The 24,661-nt window shown below is 36.7% G+C and overlaps 1 protein-coding gene across 3 annotated transcripts in view; it reads right to left on the bottom strand.

Annotated features, from left to right (window-relative positions):
- PRDM5 (PR/SET domain 5) overlaps positions 1-24,661 on the bottom strand; it is a 221,318-nt gene that overhangs the window by 75,253 nt on the left and 121,404 nt on the right. For all 3 annotated transcript variants that reach the window (XM_082609872.1, XM_082609873.1, XM_082609874.1), the window contains 4 exons: positions 24,273-24,430; positions 9,763-9,856; positions 5,966-6,126; positions 2,734-2,827 (listed from right to left, as the gene is read on the bottom strand). In XM_082609872.1, the coding sequence (XP_082465998.1) occupies positions 2,734-2,827; positions 5,966-6,126; positions 9,763-9,856; positions 24,273-24,430 (507 nt within the window). The remainder of the gene's footprint in view (positions 1-2,733; positions 2,828-5,965; positions 6,127-9,762; positions 9,857-24,272; positions 24,431-24,661) is intronic.

Here is a 24,661-nt window from a genome sequence, read left to right as displayed (position 1 = left end):
TTACCCTATAGCACGAACATAAATCGTTAAACCTAGTGTGGGAAAAGGCTGAATTAAATCACGTGATTTCATAAGAAAAAATAATAAAGAGAGAAAAAGTGAATTTATAGAACTCGAAATGCGAGCTTTATCATTATAGAAGAAAAATAACTACATAAACCCATTTGGTCACTGAGCCAGGTTCCAGCTTGGAAGGGAAGATGGATGCACATGATTTGGAGGACAGGACAAAGCGAATAAAAGAGAAGCAAAAGCAGCATTAGTCCATGCAGGAAAAGAAATCCACGCCAGGACTGTTATGGAAGCCCAGATACCGGCAACCTGCCAGGTCTCTGCAGTCACCTCTGTTGCTTGACACAACCACTTCAAATACAGCCCCAGCCATGCTGCCAGGCAACTGTCACCAAAAACATAGGCTTCACATCATAATAACTCAAAGAAGAATTGTAAAATGTGAAAATGAAATGAGTCTGATTTTAAACAGAAAAATCCAGTTATAAGTAAATAATAATTGTAAATAAATAATTATACAACTATTTGTGTGGACATACATAAACACAAAAGCCACCTTTATATTTTTACTTTACTTATTTAGATGTATATGTTGGCTGACTGTGCCTTAGCACTGTTGTCTGAATTTAGCTGGCCAGTTTTCTTGATCAGAAACCAATAAACCAGAACCTGTACAACATTTAAATAACCAGATCATATGAAGAAGATTTGAATTTTAAAAAATATTCTATAGATTACAGATACTATAGAACATAACATGACAACAAAAAAAACTACATATATTTATCAAAATTTTTATCACAGAGAATTCTTGGAGCTCAAAAAAATCTTATTATTATTGCAACTTTGTAGCAGATAATAATTAAAATTTTAGAAGAAATTACTAGTTTAAGTTTATTCTTCTCCACTGCCCATCCTCTACAAGTAAAATAAAATGTAGGCACATGGAATTCTCAAGGATGGAATTATTTTGAATAATCAAGTGTTCTATGATTGGATTCATCTTTTCTATGCTGAAATACATGTTTTAATGAATTCTGAACAATAATCACTGCCTTTTAAAAACACACTATATCAACCATAATTCAATTACATGATAATGTCTCAGGGCATTACTCTAAACTTATTACTATGATACACAGAAATAATACACTTTCCCCATCTCCTAGTTGCCCTCCTTCCATATACAAATTATACGCACAAGCACACACATACAGACATAAAATCTGTGGAGCAAATTGTAAGTTACATTTTCAGGGTGGCACAAAGATGTCTTCTAAGAACTACGGATCCAGAATGGAAGGCTGTTGATTTCACTCTCGCCCTTAACCATGTCTGCCACAATTCCGCATGGCCCCCAAAACACAGAAGAGAGTGGTGCTCACTGACGTCAAAGACTACATTGTTAGGTTTCGGGGCTGGCCTGGGACTTCAGAGCTCTCTCTCCTCTCTCTTCATCATTTACTTGCCTCTTCTGTACAATCAGGACATGGTGCTAACAGTCTCTGGTGCTATTTTAAGTCCACCTGTCCTCAGCATGATTCTCTGCTGCCCTTTTCTTTTTGCTTCTCTCTACTTTTCTTTTTGTTGTGTTCTGTTTCTGCTACACACATTGGACTTTGTCCTGAAAGCCTCACTTTCTCTAGATACTTCTAGTCAAGAAGATCTCCTTTCCTTCTTTAGGATGCCCATTATTCCACAGCCATCATGTACAATGCTTGATCTGTTCTTGGTTATATGTTTCATTTGAAAGTATTTAAGAGGCTATTCTAAGATGACAACTACTAAGTTGAACTACGCTTTTCAGCTTTAGCCAGAAAATTTCCAAAATAAGAAATTATGCTGCATGGCTGTCCTTTTTTCTCCACCTTTGTATAATAATCACAGTATTATTCTTTGACCTGCTTAAACTAACATTTCTTCATTCACAACACAGTTATTGTGCTAAACACTGAGCTAGGAGCTAGGGACACAATGATAAAGAAAGTCAAATACTACGGCTCTTGAATAAAAAGCTTCAGCAATTTAATCCAGTTACACAGCTTACCAAACACAGTCCAGCTACTGAGAACCACTTAAGATTCACATACAATAATCTGGCTATCAAAATTAAGAGTATTCTTTCAAGTCTTTTCAAGAACTTCTCTACATGACAGATAAAACCCAAACAAAGTTCTTTGAAGAATATTTAGCTGTTCATTCACCCTTCACTAGGGCACAGCCCTTTCTCATGGGAGAAATTACACAGGAAGTTGTAAGAAATGAAGAAAACCCTTTAGGAAGCAATTCATGGCATAACAGATACTATGGTCACATCACCCTTGCATCCAATAAAATCTTACAGCATTCAAGCCACATTCCAAGGACTTTTTACGTTTTAAAGGGCCACAGTTGATGCGAGTTACAGGAGGGATTTTTAAGAGGAGGCCCTTAGCCTTCTATAAAACTGCTACACCCTATTCCATCTATTAGAATAGTATATAAAGTAAATCACAGTTATTTCACAACCAAACATTAATCAGTTTCCACTTTAGACATTTAACTTAGTTTGGGAAAGTGTACTTATTCAAAATTTTTCTAGAGTAAGAAACTAGATGCTATAAAACTTTATAAGAGAGAAAACAGTCAAGATTAATTCTTAATCTTGGAGTCATTTTGTAAAATTATAAACTCCTTCTCTTGGAAGAACTTGATTTCTCTATGTTGTTTTTATCTACATACCTGTGTGGCTACGGATATGAACTCTCAGTGTACCACTGCTGGCAAATTTCTGGCCACAATATGGGCAGATTTTCTCCTTTTCTCCTGTATGTGTCTAAATGGAAAGGAATAAAAAAGGTTGAGAACAAATATAAAGAATGAGGTTAAAATGATTAAGTGCCTCTGACAACAGTAAATCCTTTTTTTCCCAGGATTATGTTCCTTTAAAATGATTTAATATCACAATGAGATTTTAAACAATTTATCATGGTTATTCCCACTGGTTCAAAAAAACCTCTAAGAGTCATGCGTTAGTGTTAATTTGAAAATAACTCTGCAGTTTACATTTTAAGCCTTTATGGAGCCCCTATCTAAAAATGATTAAGTTATACAAAACCAGTATATGTTAACAAAACCACATAATCAAAATGGGGCTACAGCTGCCCTTGACTGCTGCCAAGAAACACTTTCTTCGAAGCATTTTTCACATTCTTTGTGTGTATTTAGCGCTTGAGGACAGAATTAATCTCAATAAAGTAATCTGTTACTTGCATTATGTTTGTCAGACTGGACTGATTTTACTGCAAAGCAAAAAGGAATATAAATCTGATTTGATCTTTAAATTCAGCAGGTGTTAACTGAACAGTCAATTTGAAAGATCACTGCTGCCTTCAATACCTTTAACCTGGGCATAAAACCACCACACAAGAAAAGGGGAATGAGTATCACCAAAGCCAGTTTCAATACAATGTTAAGAGAGTTCAAAGAAAAAAAGAGTGACCTCTCCCAAAAAAGGAGGCAGATGAGGTGTTTTAAACTTGTCTCACAATCTCATCAGGCGACCAGTGTTTCTACCAACATCAAAATAGGTCATTCCAATAAATGAGGCGGCAGAGCTACTTTTCAAGTCCTATTGGTTTTCAAACTTAGGAGAAGGAGGCAATTACTTCAGATACCTGCACATTCTCTCAGACCCTTTTTAGAATTGTTAACTTCAATGATAACCTAAATATGAATAAAAGCATATAGTGGATCATCTGGGTTACCACCACCGTCACAAAACAGAACTTCCAGGGCCTGTGTTTGCCTTTGTTTTTACGCAAATTACTGGCAAGTATTATTATTTGAATTGCCATGAGCTAATGTAGAAAGAACAGGAAAGGTTTTTTAAAAATGATGTGTTCCCAGAAAGGAAAGACAGGCTAGCTGGGATAGAGAAAAAAGGGTGAGGTAATTATGTCAGAACCTGACAACCTCGAGGAACCACTAACTTAGCAAAACATTCTCATCTTCCATATTAAATCAATTGTTAACTTTAATATAATTGGTTTATAACCTTATTGGTTGATATTTAATTTATAAATTTTCATATTTGAATTATAATCTATATTTGGATATACACTATCATATTTGTAATTTTTAAAAGAGTTATAAATGAAATATCTTAGTCAACTTCAGTGTCCTTTAGATTTTTTTCCCTTGAAAAAGATTTATATTACATTCAAGTTTGAGGAATACAGTCTAATCAACAGCCACACTAGCCAGTGATACTGTCTACAACAAACATCTCCTTGATTCTTCAATTGGCAGCACTTAACTTTCCATTTTCATTACAAGTTCTTATACAAAACAGTTATACATTCTTTACACCTCAGTAAGAGCTGTTACTCCCATGGTCCACATTATGGTTCAATTTAAAGGAAATGGTATAACATTTTAACATATAACAGACCTGTGTTCTTCTCACTCCCTGACAGAAGGGACAAAATATGGCAATTCTTTCCTGATTAATATAAGGTTGTTTAGGAATTGTATACATCTATTATTACAACATGGGATTATTCCAAACAGGAAACTACCAAGTTCTTTGTAGTATCTTTATAAAATCCACAGGATTTCTTTTGCTGCTACATAAGTATTTCATTGTTCACCTACTTATACTCAGTTACTTATAGTACTTCAGTAATGTAAGTTTCAAACTAAAGGATATTATGGCAATATTAATTAAAATAATTAAAGTGTTCTTTTTGGCTTAATTCAAAAATATATATTATTATTAGGTACAGAATTTGATTGGCTAGTATTATAAGATATTGAAAGTATAACACTAAAAAATCTTAAATATGGTTAGAAAGCATGGAAACATCACTATGAGAACAATATTGGATAAATGTATGAGACAAAAATGAACAATGCACTGCAAAATATATTCTATGATAATCTGTTATTGCAGACAAACAACTATATCTTTCTTGAAAATTCACTATACTTTCCCTCATTGATTAAAACATAACCAAAGTCTATTAAATTCATGAAAAAGTAATCCAATCAAAGAAAGTTGAAAGATTATTCTATTCAGAGCTTTGAAAAGAGAAAACAGTATCATTATTAATCAGCATTAAAGATACAAGAAAAGAAAGTTACTCAGTCCAGTTCTTTTGAAACAGCTGTATTAAGGACAGGTTCCAAAATAAAAGTCATAATGACACAGAAGCCACTTCACATTCACTAGGCAGGACATGCCGAGCAGCAGAGAACTACCACACTTCACAGTCATTTCTGAAGTCAACATTAAAACTTTCAACTGCATTAGTTATAATATGAATTTTGCTATTTAAAAAATATACTTAAAATGTATTTAATCAACAAGTAAAAATAACCTGTTGATTTGCTGGAGGTAATTAGCATAACACAAATAATCTCCAAATCACCATCAGTATGAACATCATTTTATTCGAGTTGAGCAAATACTTATCAAGTCCCTGTTCTGTACCAGGAATTTCCCTAGGTCCTAGGGATGCAAGATAAAGAAGGACCACTCTAATCCTAGAAGAAGTCAGTCTAATAACTTGTCAATAGATAGCTGAACTAGCTTTGAAAAATAAAACTATTAAAGCTCTACTCAATATCTTTTAAAAAAGGAACCTACGTTAATCCAAAAATGTATAAAGTTGAAAAGCTCCCGTTCATCGAGTACATTGTAAGACCCATCTATCAGCATAGTTTAGGACTGTGTAGCATCCACACCTGAATCTAGGTTTGCTTTCATATGACAAATATATTCTCTTCTGATAAAATGAAGAAAACAGACATTTGCTAAAGAGCTGCTATCACTCATGGGTTTCTTATTTGTCATTTTGAGTAAATATGTTGATAAATTCATATAAAATTGATTATCACATGATAATTAACATACACGCCTGTATGGTTAAAATACGTAACCCATTCAAACTCATGGAAGGCTTCTACTTACTTTCTTATGACTTCTAAGCACTGAAGGTGTAACAAATGCCTTATTACACAGCTCACATCTATACTTCTTGTGTCTTTCATGAACCACCTGGACATGAACATTTAAGGTGTCCTTCCTTTTAAAGGTAGCATCACAGTGATGACACTTGAAAGTCCTCTCACCTTAGAAATGAAAAAGCCAAATAAGAGAAACACAGACACAACAGCAGGGTGCTGTTAACTCCCCCTCATATGTACCAGATTTACTGCTGTTTTCTCCAAAAACTCAGCTTTACAGCTCTAACAATTTATCATAACCATAAAAGGTCATTTTTCCAACAACTGTTCAGTTCCATATTTGCTAATTCCCTGTGTGAATCAGGTGGGGGGAGGGAGAGTCCTTTAACCTTCGTAGATTCTCAGTGCCTTTAACTGGAAAATGTGGGGATTGAATTCACTAATTTTCTAAAGGTCCTATGAATTTTCTTTAAAAGTATGTATTTCTAAGGCAGGGGCTTGAGTTTGACAAAAGGTCTCTATTCTGCAGAGTGAGTTGCCTTTGGGGCCCCTTCTGAACTCCCCTCACCCCACCATTCTCCCTCTGGCCTTCAGGGGCAGAGGCAGAACTGGCTCACAGGCAGTAAACTGGAAGGAAGCCCCTGAAGGCGGACGTCAGAGCAGATCCTTCACCCCAGGACAGGAGAGGGCTACAAATCCACTATCTCAGGAACTTGGCCTGGAGGCCCCCTAATGCAGTCCTTGGTCTGCTGTGAAATGGCTAGGGAAGGGCTTCAACTTCCAGGCTCTCAGACTGTTTGGGGGCTGCCTCTCAAAGAGGCAGTTGGATTGGGGCAGGGGGACCCAGAGTGGCAACTGGCCTTTTCTACCCTAGAGCCCCTCAAAGGGCCCCCCAGCTCTAGGGCTGGGGTCTGGGGCTCTACCCTAGAGTCCAGCGGGGGGCCTCCACCACCTGGCCCCTGGCAGTGCCCTCAGGCCCCTTTTCTTTCCTGGGCAGGGAACTTGTGGTGGGACACAGCATCTTCCAAATGCGTCCTGGAGAGGGTACCTGGGAGGGTTTTCACCTTCCCATCAAATAGCCTCGGCTTGCAGGAAAGCAACTCCAGAAGCTATGTTTAGGGAGTTTATGGGACTTTTTAAACTTTCATACCATGCTATGTCTAAAGTCCATTTTAAATATATTTTAAGTGATCAATGTACACAATTAGAAGATAGTGAATCTCCCAGAAAGATATAAAACATATGTAGCCTGTATAAAGACAGACTAGTATTTGCATATATTTTCCCTTTTTAGAGAACAATTATAATAGCACAGATTCAAAAATTATATTCACTATGAGACAAAATATGCAGGTAACTTTCTACATCTAAATAAGAGACTACCTCAATTTCAACCAAGCTCTTCTACCTTCCCTCCACTTAACTAACATAAATTTAGAAATGTGAAGATCCTATTATTTCGTCACACCAAATTTAAGGAAGGAATGACAAGAAGAACGAAAATAAAAAGGAAAAGGCAAATTACCCTCCCTTTGTCTTTTCAAACAGAAGTATGGCTCTTTAAATTCTCTTAAAGTCTCTAAGGAAGTTGTTGAGTTGCTGAAATTGGATACTTGAAACCAAGTCACACCAAACCATGCATGAACTGTATAGATTCTGAGAGCTGTGTTTATATGTTGCCTTTGTGCTTTTTTGTTGCAGGGTGTTACTGTTGTCACCTAGTTTGTCTTCATATATCTTTCTAGATGTATTTAAGATTTTATTGATATTTGTATAAAGCGTATAACCAGTGAGAGTAAAAGGACAAGTGACATAAAATTGTAAATGTTAATAATACCAAATCTATTCAGGCACTGGAAAAAAATACTCCACGATTGCTCCTATCAAAGTATTTCCATTGGGCCTCCCTGGTGGCGCAGTGGTTGAGAGTCCGCCTGCCGATGCAGGGGATACGGGTTCGTGCCCCGGTCTGGGAGGATCCCATATGCCGCGGAGCGGCTGGGCCCGTGAGCCATGGCCGCTGGGCCTGCGCATCCGGAGCCTGTGCTCCGCAACGGGGGAGGCCACAACAGTGAGAGGCCCGCATACCGAAAAAAAAAAAAAAAAAAAAAAAAGTATTTCCATTAAATTATTAAGTGAATCAAAGTATTGGTTCCTGTACAAAAATCTTATTCAAGCTATACCAAGGAAGTCCATACCTTTCTTCTTTCATATTCTAATTCCAGATTTTTTTGTTTTAAGTTTATCAGAACTTTAAAATTCTGATACGAGATTTTATCAGATTTCTTTACCTTAAATTTATCAGGATTTTTCCCTATCTTAAAACCAAGAAGCTAGCTAGTAACCTGCCTTTTGGTTTTCAGTGTATTAGGAAATAACAATAATTTCCAAAATAATTAGGACAACTTATTTTTCATATTTGGAGCCACAGTGCGGATGTAAATTTCTAAAACAATCCTCATGTTTTGAAGTTAAATGGGTTTTAACTTTCCTATTGTATAAGACAAGATCTAGCCTTTTGTCCTCTCTATTGTAGCCATTTTCTTAATCAAATGACAGTGAAATGGGATGGAAATTCCTGCTGTTACATGATATATTTTATTTCTTAAATGCATAGCTCTTCTTTATAAGGAAAATGGAAAGTGGTGCTAACAACTTCTCCAGAGCTGTAAGGTGAATACAGAATGACATGAGATCTCAGCACTGTCTTTCCTATAGGAAAAGATGCATTTCATCACAATCATTACCACTCAATAAATATAAAAACTTTAGTGTCTTTATTATTTTGCATTTTAGATACTTTGACTTGACCAGAGAAAATTTCTTCCAAGATACTATCTTATCCATACAATCAAATGTCAAGATTGTTTTGCTTTCCTCAGAAATATTAAAAATTTAATAAGCATTAGAAACTACACGTTAGAGGATATTCTACTGATTAAACAATTCTAATTAAAAGAAATGTATTACTTATGTTATACCATTTTTATTTAACTTTAGATACAGTAAAGTAGTAAATCTCTGGTTACTTCAACATCTGAACACAGAACCCACTTTAAAGCTGTGTTTAGCAATTACAATTTCTTCTCTGAATAAAGTGACATGGCTAAAAACTGTGGTATTCTAAAATCAGCTCTCAGTGTAACTGCTAGACAGACTTCACGGTATGTATGTGAATAACTTAACTCCCCCCTACCCCCACCAAAAATTCCCTTGCCAAAAGAAGTAAGAAATCAGAGGCAGTGGAGTAGGCATGGAAAACACTGGACTAACAGGCTTGGATGCTACCCCCAGTGCTGTGCAACCCTGAGTATGTCACTATGCTTCTCTGAGTCTCAATCTTCTCAATTCCCCTCCAATGAAGAGGTTAAATTAGATGTCTACTCTGATCCTTTCCAATTTTAAAAGCCTGTGAGCTAATAAAATCATGCCAGATATCTGCATGTTTTAAAGAGTCAGGCATGTTTCCTTAATCATTATATTTAAAAGGGAACAAAAATGTCTGTTTCAGAACAAATTTCAAAGACACTTTACTCAACATGTTTTTATACACAGCTTTTAATAGTGGGAAAAATTGATATAAAATAAAATGTCTCATAAAATGATTAATCTTACTGTGGGAAAATAAATCAAGGATAAAGGACGAAAAGGTGAAAGGCAGTTATCAGTCCTTTTTAAGTTTAAAAGCAGATTACATAACTACTTATAGGTCCGCTTCTGTGATGCCTACATTCTCAAAGGTTATAAGAACAAAATATGATATAATTCATTTGGTCCTCAACTGCCTGGATTGTGACTTACTGTTATGTATGAGCAGGTGTCTCTGCAAAGAAAATGGGGTCCGGAACAAAGCTTTACACTCCTCACATTGGAAAGGCCTCTCTTCAGAGTGGGTCTGCAGATGAAAGAAACAGTGAGTCAGGACTCTCTAGAATCAACTAGTCATTACAATAATTGGAGCCTGGATTCATGATGGGGACTAGGAAAGACAGGAAGGTGGACAATATCCTGTTCCTTCTGGTGACATTCTTCCCCCATAAAATTGGGAACACAAATAGGCTGAGTTCATGGGGAAAAAATGACTGTATTTTTAACTTCTCACATTAATTAATTATAAACTTGATAAACAGTAAAGGAAACTGCTCCTATAATCTCAAATGCTAATCTCAATACACATTGAGATTTCTCAGAATCTACTTTGCAGAGTGAAATGATACGTAATTTCTCTAAAGACTAAACCTCCTTTATCAATGGACAGACTTTATGCTGGTACAACATTTTCAACACAGACAAAGGAAACTGTAAAAGGGAGGCTGTTTCCACCCTTTTCCCTCAACTTCACTGACTAACTTCAAATAATTTTCAGTCCTAGGTGCTGCTTTTCCCCTAAATTAAACTAGAACATTTACTCATGTTATAATTAACACCAGGTCTCATTAATTAAATAGTTATTTTGGATCAAATGCTACACTAAACACTTCACATGAATTATTTCACTTAATTCTAATAGCAATTTGATAAATAAAATACCATTAGTGTCTCCATTTTATAGATGACAAAACTAAGGCTCAAAAAGTTTCAGTAACTTGCAGCATAGATATAGGAAGCACTATTAATCCATGACAGACAAAAATATATGTGTAAACAACAAACAACAGAAATCCACCTGCTAGATCTAAAAATCAAAAACAAAAAACAACAGTAAAAACAGCTTACTCACTTCACCTGTTTTCCATTACACATCAGTATTAACCCATTTGGCACAAATCAGTAAATAAAATTCTATTCTACCACGGATGGTGAGATAACAATGCCCATAAATGCTAATATGTAAAAAACTGAACTATGTTCTCTTATTAAAATAAAGCAAATCATGTAATTGATGGGTTATGTTATGATAACTGTGGTATAAAAATAAAGGGAATTATTTAAAGAAAAGTCACTTTATTCACAGCATACAGATTTATACATTTTCTTTGTCTAATGGACACTATAATATTAAAGATATAAATATATTACCTATTAACATAATGTTAGTGAGAAAGGGATTATCATGACTGTTTTCAACTGTGAAAAATATAGAAAAAGGATGGTAGGAACAAATATTTAAAACTCAGGATAAACTACAGATATTCAAATGTGCTATTTAGTTAGAGATATTAAAATGATAGGTGGGAATAAACATATCAATAAAATAGAACAAAGAGTAGGTTTCTTTCATTACCAGAGATGTATGAACATTTAGTAGGAAAATGTGGCATTTCAAATTGGTATAAGAACAGTGGATTGTTTAGTAAATGGTTGTGAGGCAACTGTATAGATATTCAGGAAAAATTAAGTTGTGTCTATTCCCCACCCATTACAAGAGATAAATCCCATTTCAATTCAGCTATATTTTTTTAATGTGAAGAATAAGACACTAAATATACAAGAAAATATGAGTAAATATTTAAATAATTTTTGAGTAGGAAAAGGCTTTCTAGGCATGGCAGAAAACCGGGTACTCAGATGAGAGAATTAAATTTAAAACTGCAAGGCAAAAATATTCGGTGACACAGAAAATATTTGCAACATAAACCAAAAGTTTAAAATTACTAATATAAAGAGTTATAGCAAATTAATAATATAAAAATTCCCCCAAAAGGGCAAAAGGACTCTCCTCCAAACAGCACTCTTAAAATTTCACTGATTATTTATTTTGCACCAAGTCTATGATATGCACTTCATGCTGCTACATGCCAGTCCTATTTTATATTCTGGGGATATAGTTGTGGGGAAAAAAAGGCAAATGTCTCTGCTATTGTGGAGCTCTTACTCTAGCAGAGAGAGAGGAACAATCAACAAATGATAAAATATCAGATACATGCTACAGAGAAAAATAAAGCAGGGAAAGAGGACAGCAAATGTTTCAGAGAATGGGGTAGCAATTTTAAACAGGTGGTCAAGGAAATTCTGGCTGAGAAGGTGACAGTTGAGAGAAGATCTGATTGCACTGGGGGAACAGGGGCAGGTTTCCCTCTGGGTGATCTAGGCAGGAAACTCCACGGAGGCCAGCGTGATAGGAACTAAGTGGAAGTGGCACAGAAATGGGAGGAGGTGGAGAAATCGGAGAAGCAAATCATGTAGGGCTTGGTTGGCCATTGCAGGAATTTTGTCTTTTACTGAGAGAAATATAAAATCTCCCTAATGGGTTTTAAGCAGATAAGAGGCATGATTCACTCGGCATTTAACAGGACACTAAGGTGGCTGTGTTGAGAACAGGATATAGGGAGACAAGGGAAAGCAGAGAAACTAGAGAAGTAATAGCAATAAACCAAACAAGAGATGATTAAGACCTATACCAGGGTGGGAGCCACTAATGTGAAGAAAAGTCAGAGGCTTCTGGATCTATTATGAAAGTGAACAGGTTTTGCAGAGAGACCTGGATATGAAGCATAAGACACAGAAAGAAGGAAGCAAGCATGCCTCCAAAATTGTGACCTGAGTAATGGTAGGATGGATTAGCCATTAACTAATATATGAAAGAGCAAGCAAGAAACAAGTTTGGGTAAAAGATAAGGGATTCGATTTTGGACAAGTTCAGATGACTATTAAGAGATGTCGGGGGCTTCCCTGGTGGCGCAGTGGTTGAGAGTCCGCCTGCCAATGCAGGGGATACGGGTTCGTGCCCCGGTCCGGGAAGATCCCACGTGCCGCGGAGCAGCTTAGGTCTGTGAGCCATGGCCACTGAACCTGTGCGTCCGGAGCCTGTGCTCCGCAACGGGAGAGGCCACAACAGTGAGAGGCCCACGTACCGCAAAAAAAAAAAAAAAAAAAAAAAGAGATGTCGGGCTTCCCTGGTGGCGCAGTGGTTGGGAGTCCGCCTGCCGATGCAGGGGACGTGGGTTCGTGCCCCGGTCTGGGAGGATCCCACATGCAGCGGAGCGGCTGGGCCCATGAGCCATGGCTGCTAGGCCTGCACGTCCGGAGCCTGTGCTCTGCAACGGGAGAGGCCACAACAGTGAGAGGCCCGTGTACCGTCAAAAAAAAAAAAAAAAAAGATATGTCAACAGGCAGTTGAATATTTCAAGTCTGGATTACTGGCTATAAAACTTGGGGATGTCAGATTACGTACAGTATTAATACTTCAAGCCATGAATGAAATGCAATTAAAGAATGAAAAATTAAAAACAAAATACTATCTATGGTCTATCAGACTGGCAGAAGTGAAGCAAAAGATATCATTCTGTGTTGTCTGAAGGGTAAGAACATGCAATCTCACATCTGGTAATTGGGAATGTAAATTTTCTGAGGGGCAGTGTGGCTCTATTTACCAAAATGATAACTGTGCATAGACCTCTTAACTAACCAGTTCCTTTTATAGAAATGTATCGGACAAATTTTTGCACTTTTTTTTTTTTTGGCAGCGCTGCACGGCATGTGGAATCTTAGTTCCCCGACCAGGGACTGAACCATGCCCTTGGCAGTGAGAGCATGGAGTCCTAACCACTGGACTGCCAGGGAATTCCCTTGTACAATTTTTTTTTAAAGTATTTTTTTTAAATTCCCATTGACAGTTATAAACCTAGTTAACTAAATTCTAGTGACTATTAAATATATTTTTCTTTGATATGGAAAAGTCTCCATAACATATTTTGAGTGTCAAAAGCCGAATGCAAAGCATTATATAGTAGAATACCATTTATGGCACATTCATACTCACATAGAACAGGGTCTAGGAAGATGTTCTACAAAACACTGAGGAGGGTTTTCGCAGTAAAGTGGACAGTGGTATTTGACAGAGTTTTTGCTTTGTTCTCTAGAACTTTCTTTGATGTTTTAATTTTCTACAATTAGTAGATAATATTATAAAAAGAGAAACTCTTTCATTTTTAGAGCATCCAAATTGGAACACAGGGTTGCTTTAATCTTCCAAAAATATATTCCACCCTAACCCATTCTTTCTCTTTTTCCAAATCTAGGACAAAACAACTTGTGGATATGATTTAGGTGCTTGATGATTAAAGAACTTGGGACAGCATAATGCCTTAGACCTATGTTAACCAAACCAAAGCCACAACTTCTAGATACTGACCTGAAGTCAGTAGCACGTTTCAAGCAGTAAGCTGTTAGTACATAGCCAGGTGAATAAATACTTTGTCAAAAAGATTCCAACACCCAACACCACGGAGTTGTGATGGCATGACTTGTGAAAGTCTCAGCATTCAATCTCATTTAAGTAAGGTGGTAGTGAAATACCTTCAAGTTGTGGATAGAGGACTTCTGTCTCCAAGATATATTTTACAAATAGCAAATAAAATTAACCCTCTTAAAGGGTGTCTTATCCTTCAATTTTTCATCTCTACAGGGTTCCAAACTTTCCACTGACCTATTCACCACATTATCCTTGAGCTCCAGAACACCCTCCTTTTAAATGTCAAGCACTGAGACACCAATATCTGCTGATGTAACAAATGAACTAGTCCACGAACTAGCACTATGAAATATATCATTTTATGCACCATGTCTGATTATTGTTGCAGATGTAGAAAATACACAAGAAAATGTGTTGAACTACCTGTAACACCTAGTAAAATGTCTCAAGAATGCTTCAGAAAGTTTACAACATAATTTTTCTACAATAGTTAACAAATTATCACATTTCTAGCCAACCAAACCAAATACTAATTTCATGAGAGCAGATTAGCATTTTCATCAGGCCCATTCACAATTAAAAATAACTTTGACTATCAGTAATATATACAGCTCCACAGTTAGCAATATTACTTGAAATGACATTTCTTCTTTCAGTCATGTGCAAAACAAGAAAACTATGACAAATTCAGGGGAAATAAGTCGAGATAAAATAAAACTGGAAAAAATATTCCAGAGATACATGTGTTAGAACTATTCTTTAAAAAAAATCTCATTATTGAAGTCTGTATAAAAGTATATTACTGTCCCACAGGGTCACATAATAAACCTAAGGCTTTATAAAATGTGTGTCATCCGGCTGTTTACAAGGTCTGTGGATTAAATTTTTACTGTCAGACTTACAACTGGCTTCCTTAAAAGGACTCCTCCTCACAAAAATGAATAGAAACTGGAGAAATACCAAAGAAATCAGTTTCTTTAAGCTCAGAACAGAAAAAGGTAGCTCATGCTACACAGAGAAGTGAAGATGGAGTACAGCCTTGAGTAGCCAGTCCAACCTTTCCATTGCTTGAAAGCCACAACTCATTAGTACAAAACCATAACCTCAAGGTGCCAACTATTGAAGTCCCCGCAGCCCTAAGGACACTCCTCCTCCATATCTGTGGGAGACTGGTTTCAGGACCTCAGAGGATACCAAAATCCGAGGATGCTCAGCTAGTGGGAACACACTATAAAGCACATGAGGCTCAGTTCGGTGCTCTGTTAACGACCTAGATGAGTGGGATAGGAGGGGGTGGGAGGGAAGTCCAAGAGGGAGGGGATATAGATATACATATAGCTGATTTACTTCATTATACAACAGAAACTAATATGCCATTGTAAAGCAATTATACTCCCAAAACAAAAAAATGGCATAGTATTTGCGTATAACCTATGCACATCCTCTCGTATATTTTAAATCATCTCTAGATTACTTATAATACCTAATACAATGTAAATGGTTGCCAGTGCACAGCAAATTCATGTTCTGCTGTTTGGAACTTTCTGGAATTTTTCTTCCAAATACTCTTCATTCGCAGTTGGTTGAGTCTGTGGACGTGGAACCCGCAGACACAAAGGGCCAACTGTAATACCCTGATCAAGGCAAAGGGAATTTGCTAAGAGAAGAAATAATCATAGGCTTTCAGATGAAGTCTTCCTTGGAAGGCAACTCAGGGGGCTTTCCCCTCTACTATACTGCTGAGAGACAGTATCTCATATTTGTAACCAAGGATGCCTGTAGCAAACAGTGTTTTCAACACATGACTCTTCAGGCTAGCTGATTTGACCATTAATTTAAAAGTTCTGCCCCTGCGTGGCCACTCTTTACTACAGCTAGTCTAGAGCCATACAGAACAAGTTTATTCTCACTTCCAAATGAAGCTCTTTGAATATCTGGAAACAGCAACCATGTCCCTTCACAAACTGTCCAGATAACAGACACTTGTAGCTTCACTACTGAAGATAAAGTTTTCAGATGCATCATAATAATGTGAAGCAGAATTTTCTGCATAAAAGTAGGCCTCCTAATTTTTATAAGTCATAGGTAACACATCATGGCAGCTATACTAGCTCCTTTAGTGGATAACTTGTTTGCTAGGCAAGAGGGCTAAATAAATTGGTAATCTTGCATTGAACTTTATGTGCCATCCAAAGAGAAACGAGTGCAGATTCCTAAACTACAAACAGACAAGCAAACAACAATGGATCAATTCCAGTCCTATCCAAAAATTACTCTAAAAATTAACACCAGTCCTTCAACAGGAAATAGTTTTCTTATAGTATAAATCCCTAGAAATTAACAGACAATAGGAAATAGGATGAGAATAGGATTCTACATATTTGGAATAGATAGAAAGTAAAATGTCTCTGTGTGTGTGTGTGTGTGTGTGTGTGTGTGTGTATTTAAACCACCACCCAATTATCTAAGTGTCAACATGGCCAGAGGACATTTTCTCAATTGAAACCCTTATAAAAACTAAACAAATCTATTTTCAACATAATACAGATGCAAACAAAGTAAAAAGATCAGAGTCTGATTCTAAACTGATTCTAGTTTCTAATTTTAAATATAAAACACCCAATATGGGACATTAGGTTCAAAGCTTATTTTTTTACTGAAAATACTGCATGTCAGCATATTTTAATTATAACATACAGTTCTCATTTGTACAGTTCTAGTTTTCATTGGTTCCGGTTTGTGGCATTTTCTAGTTTTATACAAATTGTTACAGAAGAGAGAAGAGTGTCTCTTTTTAAAAAACGTAATAATTTTCCATTTATTTTAACTTAGCTTCCAAATTTATACTACCTATTCACTAAGACTGTCAACATCATTTAAAATTCATTATCCTGTCTATTGAGGGTTCACATAAGTACACTTCCTGCCCTCATGCTAAATCTCCCCCATTTGCCATGCTCTATGAGTCACAGTTTATTTTTAAAGTTTTTTGTCTTCTCTGGGTGTAACAAACCATCACCAAGTCTTCTGGCTACGGCTAATCTGAGTTTTTTTTTTTTTTTTCCCAATCCTCTTTCACTTAGTCTTCTTCTAATAGATCCTTTGGGCTGAGAAATGAGTCAAACAAACTTGGTAGAATTTCAAGTAGAATAGAAATGAAAGGGACAAGGGAAGGATCTCCATGTTATACTAAATACCATGTTTTAATACATGAAAAAAATAAGAAATATACTGATAATGGAGAATTAATTTAATGATAATAGAGGAAAATGAACTGTTTTTATTTCCTGCTTTTTCTATCCTGAACATTTCTGAACCAAACCATTCAGAAGAGCAAGGATATATTCGAAGAATTTTTGTGAAGAGGAGCTGTTTTTTAATATATGACACTGATTTCCAGGAAGATAAAAAGGAAGCAGTGATAAGACATCTGCTTATTAACATTAATCTTCCCAAAACACCATGTAAAAGAATTTTGAAAAAGGAAAACTACAAAGGAGCCCTTGTCCAACAGATATTAAAAAACATTATAAATCGCAACTATTAAAATAGTCTGATATTGCAAGGGAATACAGATTAAATGGAACAGAATGGAGTCCAAAAATAGATTTATGTGAGAGGCATTCAACAATGTGACAGCAGTGGTATGAATCAATATTTCAATCCATAACTAAAAATAAATTATTGATGGATAAAAATACCAATTAAAAAAGAAATATAAGTTTTAAAAGCATTGACGAGTATTTGCATAATCTTGAAATAAGAAAGTATCCTAAATAAGACTTAAAACTCAGAAGCTATAAATACTCAGAAGCCATAAAACTCATAATCCATGTCATACTTGAAAACATAAAAATGTAAAACTTCTTTATTCAAAAGATGCAAGTTGATAGATGGGGACAAATATTAGAAACAAAAACAGCAAAGTATTGATATTCATAATATCTATAGAGCTCCTAGAAATCAATAAGAAAACAGCCAAATAGGCCAGTAGAAAAAGGACAAAGAGTACCTACAAGCATTTCTCAGAAGAAAAATGGAAAAAAAAAACCATAATAAGAATAGAATTTCACCCACCATTGCTAAAATGCAATGAAATATCACTTTTCACTTCTCAGACTGAAAAAAAAAAAAAGGCTGATAACATAGATGTTTGTGATGGCACAGGTAAAGGAGCACTTTCATCACTACTAAGTGAAAATAAGAGCTTTTTCAGAAGGCAGTTGGACAGGAGCAATCAAAATTTAAAGTAAACTTAATATCTGACCCATAAATTCCATACCTAAGATCTATTTGCATAAATACTCTTGGCAGAGTTACAAAGTTTTATGTAAAAGGATGTTCACTGAAGTATCAAAATAGTAATCGTCATAAAAAATGAGTAGCTTTATATGAACCTACCTGAAATACTCTCCAGGTCATAATGTCAAGGCAAAGAAGTAAGTTCCTGAATGGCATCTGTGTCATAAAACCATTTACATTTAAATATACTTTTCTCCCAGATGGGTAGCTGAGATCTTGTGTTTTTCTCCAAGCTCCACCCAAAAAGAACATCCTCTTACACAGAAACATCAGTGTGGAATGGGGAAGTTCCTGACGATTTACTAGGGTGACGAAGGAGGTGCTCTGTACTTACAGCATTTGAAAGCACCCCATCCAACCTAACACTCTGGAGTCTCTTCTCACACTCTCTCCTCCATTCCATTGGTCATCCTTCCCACCTTCTACCCCCCATCTTCCCAGCTCTGCCACCCAACCACCTCCAGCTCGCACCTTCCCATTTCTAATCTTCCCTATTCCAGCCCATTACAGTGACTTAAAAGTATGTCAACGGCATTATGCTGAGGATAAAAACTGAGTTTTACTCAGTCTACAAAATATCCTCCAGTTACTAGGGTCACCTGCCTTTGAATATAGTAGTAGATGTGGTAATAATGAACAAATAATTTGTACAACAACGTCTACAGTTGTTAATATACTTGGGAAAGCCCAGAGGCTATTCACTGGGAAGGGGCCTAGAAACGTGGTAGGCAGAAGGGAAGGTGGCTGGTGCCGGGGATTCTAACCTAAGCTGCATAACTGACTACCCATGCATTCATGTATGATTTTAGGGATTTGTTTTCATAAGATGTCTACTACAAAGGAAAAAAAAGGAAAACAAATTAATTAAAAAATAAAGAACATTTCCCTTTGCGGTTTTAAGAAGGCTGCTGGTGTGCCCTTGATCAGGCGGGTCAAGTAAAGTGAGCTCAACCCCTGGGTTGGGCTGGGCTGGTAAAGAGCAAACAACAAAGGCAGTGTTCTGGAGGTAAGAGCCAGTCTGAACCTTTAAGGCAAAGGCAAGAGTCAGAGGCTAGAGATCTGGAAGGCAAGGCCCTGTGCCCACAGGAACCGGGGTGAAGAAAGCTCTGAAGAGCAACAGCAATGCTGTGGTTCAGGGAAACACCAAGGCATAGTCTTTAGTTGATGGCTCTTCAATCATCAGCTGGGGGTTGGGGGAGTGGAGGAAGTAGAAGCAAGCTGGGAGGCAGGCTCTTCTATTAAAGTTTCTCAGGGGACAAAGGGCCATCACTGATTTGTGAATAAGTGAGCTACATGTGAAATATCTAACTCAGAGCCAGGAAAGGGTTCAGAAAATTAGAACAGTGCAGTGTCTTCAAATGAAAGGTTTAAAGAGTTCTTAGATATCTCAGGCTGATAAACCCAGTGCAGAAGGAATACAACAATGATTTTTTAGTGTATCACTAGATCACTAATATGCTCATAAAGTCAAGAAAGAGAGTGCTCAGAAAGGGAAAAATGCTTCAATGCATATTGCAAATACAGATTTAGAGAAATTACTCCTCGTATTATAACTACCATTTAACTAAGAACATTAAATCATTTATTTGGGATAATTTTTTCATGAATTTTTATTCATTCAGAAAATGTCTGCTACATTCAAAGCACAATGTGGTCAATAGGTGCCATGAATTAAAGTACAGCATCTATCTTCAAAGTTTACTGTCTAGTACCAGAAATAAGGTGCTTACATTAGAAACTGTATGATGCCATCCCATCATCCACCTAAGAAAAATAACTGAAACGGGGTAAGCAATTTGCCATTAACTAAATGAGCTTCAGAGAAACATCTGTATCTGTTACTTTCCTCTGTCAGGTTCAATTCCTACATGCATGCACCTCTTAGTGTGAGCATCTCATCCTTGTGAATGTGCTTCTAGAACACAAAAATAGGCAATTCTGGACATGTAACACCTTAAATGAACCACACACTACTTCACCTACAACCCACCTGAAGAAGAGAAATCTGATGCAAAGTTGAAGGAAAAAGTGGTTGTGATGGAATTATTGAGCCACTGTCTTTCAATCTACAACTTGGCACCTTTCTTAGAGATTGCCAAAGATTTTTTTTATTACATACAATTTATGCCGTATATTATGGTTTTAGAACCTAATCCCTGATTTCTTTATAGAGAGACCTGTCCTTTTCTTTAAGGTCTAATAAAATCTCACCTGCACAAAGTCTGACCTGCAGTGTCTTTCAAACTGTTTGATCATGACCAAAAAGATAATTTTTATATCAAAATCTAACACATACATGCAGACACGCACACATGTGTATTATTTCATTAAATGATCCTTACTCTCATATTTTCTATTGTATTTTTTATTATAGTCTCTTCTATTCTGTTCTGTTCTATTCTATTCTATTCATGACCCAGTAAATTATTTCAAGACCCAAAAAGTGGTCATGGCCCAGAATTTGGAAATCACTGGATGAGGTGTTAGTAGAGGACACCCAATGGAATTATCCTAGGAGAGGTTATGACCAGAGTTCCTCATCGGCTTCTCATGTTCATCCCTTGAAGGTTATATAAAGGTCAGGAAAAAAGGTCTCTTATTTGAACAGACACAGCTCTTTCCCCCAGGAGCTTGTTTATGACTTAATCAGGACAAAACCTCTCTGTACTCATTCCCATCATCAAGCAAGTAGTGCCAGCTCCAGGATCCAAGATGGCTCAGTCCATCTAGACATCACACCCATCACAGGAGGAGGAGAGCACTATACACATCTCAGTTTGGCTTCGCTTTAAATCTGACAGGGAACAAAATGGAGGGTGAAGACTAATTAACTAATTTCTGTTTCCTGCGGTTCTGAAATGTCTGTCCAATTGTGATTTAAAGGATCACAGAATATAGGTGGATCCAGATAAGCAATCTTTATTTAACTAGATCCTAAAAAATACAACTATGAATCAGGTTAAATGACTGTCAGAAAGGATTAGGGAAAAGAAAAACTAATTTTGACCTATTGAGCTTGTATAACTGGCAAGATGACAAAACAAGTAATTACGTTTAAGAAACAGAAATCGGGCCTCCCTGGTGGCGCAGTGGTTGAGAGTCCGCCTGCCGATGCAGGGGATACGGGTTCGTGCCCCGGTCTGGGAGGATCCCATATGCCGCGGAGCGGCTGGGCCCGTGAGCCATGGCTGCTGGGCCTGCGCATCCGGAGCCTGTGCCCCGCAACGGGAGAGGCCACAACAGTGAGAGGCCCGCATACCGCAAAAAAAAAAAAAAAAAAAAAAAAAAAAAGAAACAGAAATCACTCCTTCAAAATTTCACACCCTAGGGGCTTCCCTGGTGGCGCAGTGGTTGAGAGTCTGCCTGCCGATGCAAGGGACATGGGTTCGTGCCCCGGTCCAGGAAGATCCCACATGCCGTGGAGCGGCTGGGCCCGTGAGCCACGGCCGCTGAGCCTGCGCGTCCGGAGCCTGTGCTCCGCAACGGAGAAGCCAGAACAGTGAGAGGCCCACGTATCGCAAAAATATATATATATATATTTCATGCCCTATTGCCAATCACAACAAAAATATTTCCTTTTCAAATTTAAATGTTAAAAGAATTGACCACAAAATAAACCAAATAACTATAATAGAAATGCACAAGTTACATAATCAAAAACCCCAAAGAATAATTTATTTAAAATAACAGCCTTTGGTCATGCAACATGATGAAGATGGGTCTGACTTTTAGTGGTTTTTTTCTGCTTTCCTTGCATATGCTTACTTTTTAGGTTTGGAACTGGCCACTAATGAATAATGAAGGAAGAAAAAGTTGATTTGCTTTTTTCACCATAACTCTTGGAAAATATTTTAAACATTTTCATGTAACCATACCAAATACACACTAGGATCATAACACAGTGAGAAGCACAACTGTCCACAGCAGAAGGATTGAATGTGCTTTCCACTTTGGAAATTACAGGCATCGTTGTTTCTATCCTTCCCAAGGCATCATTATTACTTTCATATGATTTATGATTAAAGGTATGAGAGATGGTGCAAAGATCCTGTGTCAAATTCCCATATGGCATATAACATAAGTCAAACTGTGAAAAACTCATAAATGTGGGTAGATCAGTTTCATCAAAGAAAGTAGCAAGAGGGTTCCAGAGACTTAGCAGGAAACTAGCCAGATAATTTTTTATAGGCATGTAATTCCAATGCAGCAGTAATGAATGTGGTCCTGCCTCTGAACATATAATGCTTGAGTTAAACATAAGGGCGATCAGCAAGAAATTAGGCAGAGATGATTTGGTACACCATCAATCAATCCTGTTTATTCTTTCGTAAATCTGCCTTTTCTTTTCTTTTTAGACTGAAGCTGAAACTGATATCATAACTTCTTAAATGATTTAAAGAGATAAAATGATGTGTTTGTAAAGTCCCAATAAATACTGAAATAACTATAATTCCAATGGAATATTGCAAATAAAAAGGTAACAAGTTATTTGAAAATACCTTATATATATGTTGTTTAATAGCATCCTACAATATACCAAAATCAATAAGCAAATATTTATCACATCACAAATTTAAACATACACTTCTAAGACAATGAATATCTTTGCACACATTTTCTGAATTCAATTCAAACATTATTTATTACCTACACAAAGTAGATTAGGTAAAACTAACTTTCTGATACAAGAACTTGAGTAAAGTGTAGGAAATGCAAACAAAAATCAATAGACGAAACTAAGAGACTGTAACTTGAAGAGAGTCCTGCTAGAAAGGAGGGAGGGGAGAAGTTAGAGAGGTCACGCTGAGTTGTTTTTGATATGTCTCTTGCAGAAAATAGGAGGATACAAAGCTGGAAAAGGAAGCTGAGGTCATGGTGTAGAGAACTCCGAGTGACAGGGTAAAGCATCATATATTAATAGGTGCTGGAAATCTACTTATAATATTAGAGTACAAGAGTGATAGAGTTGTGCTTTGGGATGATTTATCTAGTCAGCTGAATAAGTGGGAAGTGATAAGTAACAAGAAGCTGAATGAGATGGGTATTAAAGTGATAAAGATGAGCCATGATCAGGATGTGGAAATGGTAAAGCAATGGATGATTGTGACGGTGATAAGGCAACGCAGAGGGTACAATCTTGAAGAATTAGCTTCTAATTCTAAAAAGGGGCTAATATTAAAGAAAGACACAGGGATAATTAGATGCTTTTGTCCTTAACAGAAATTAACAGAAACTTCCAAAAGTGAAGTTATCTGGAGCGTGCTAAATTCATTAGGTCAAAAAGTGCCCAGTTATGTATCAAACAAGCAGTGGCAAATGTGTGTCTGAGAGCTGGGATTAACAAAATAAATCACTTGGAAATCATCAGTACAGAGTTTGTACCAGAATTCATGGATATAGCTGACATTGAGAACATAGAAGAGGCCTACTACAGTCAAAGCAGCCAGGATAACCCCCTGGGGGAGGGTTCAGAGAACAAAGCAACATTCAGAGAAACTGGCAGAAGACCTAGCAGAGTCACTAAAATGGTGCCATAGATGAAGAGGATTTCCAAAAGGTAACATGAGCAAGAGTGTCAAACTTTATAGAAAGAAGGAAGAGAAGACTTTGCAGTTACTGCAACACTGGAAAACACTGGATGACACTCTGCTTGTGAGGAGAATAGTGTCAGTAAAGAATACAGATAGGAAATAAGGCCACAGGGGTTATGGCCCGAGTGAGTGGTTAGAAAACAAAAGCAAGATCTTCTCCAATTATTTCATATGTACAGCATGACTCGGATATCCAAAAACTTCTTTGAAGGTAAACAATTGGTAATTATATCAGGAAATCAGCAAAAATACATATATTTATAACAATATTAATAAACTTTTACCTTCTTGTGATTCTTGTAAACATTTCTGTGGGCAAATCCCTTTCCACAAAGCTTGCATTTGTAAGGTTTATCTTCACTGTGTATTACTTTGTGAGCACCCACTTGATCGAGCCTCTTGAAAGATTTATTACAAATCTCACAATTATAGGGTCGTTTTTCTGTGAAAAATGAGTGGAGACAATCTCATATCTATATAAAGGTAAAGGATAAAAAGGAAAACAGCCTTACCTTGTATTACTTCTTATGGATAAGTCAACTAAAACATGATCCAAACAACTGAAACAATCTATTACCCAATCCATCTGTTAGATATGTGAGCCTATCCACAAAAGAAACATCAGTTTGTTCTTTTAGTGACCTATTTGCAAACTAAATGTATAAAGTAGCTT

Source organism: Mesoplodon mirus (genome assembly GCF_964341445.2).
Source record: "Mesoplodon mirus genome assembly, chromosome: 2".
NCBI classification, from domain to species: Eukaryota; Metazoa; Chordata; class Mammalia; order Artiodactyla; family Ziphiidae; genus Mesoplodon; species Mesoplodon mirus.
The sequence above is the reverse complement of the archived record's forward strand: the minus strand, read 5'-3'. Positions and strand labels throughout refer to the sequence as shown.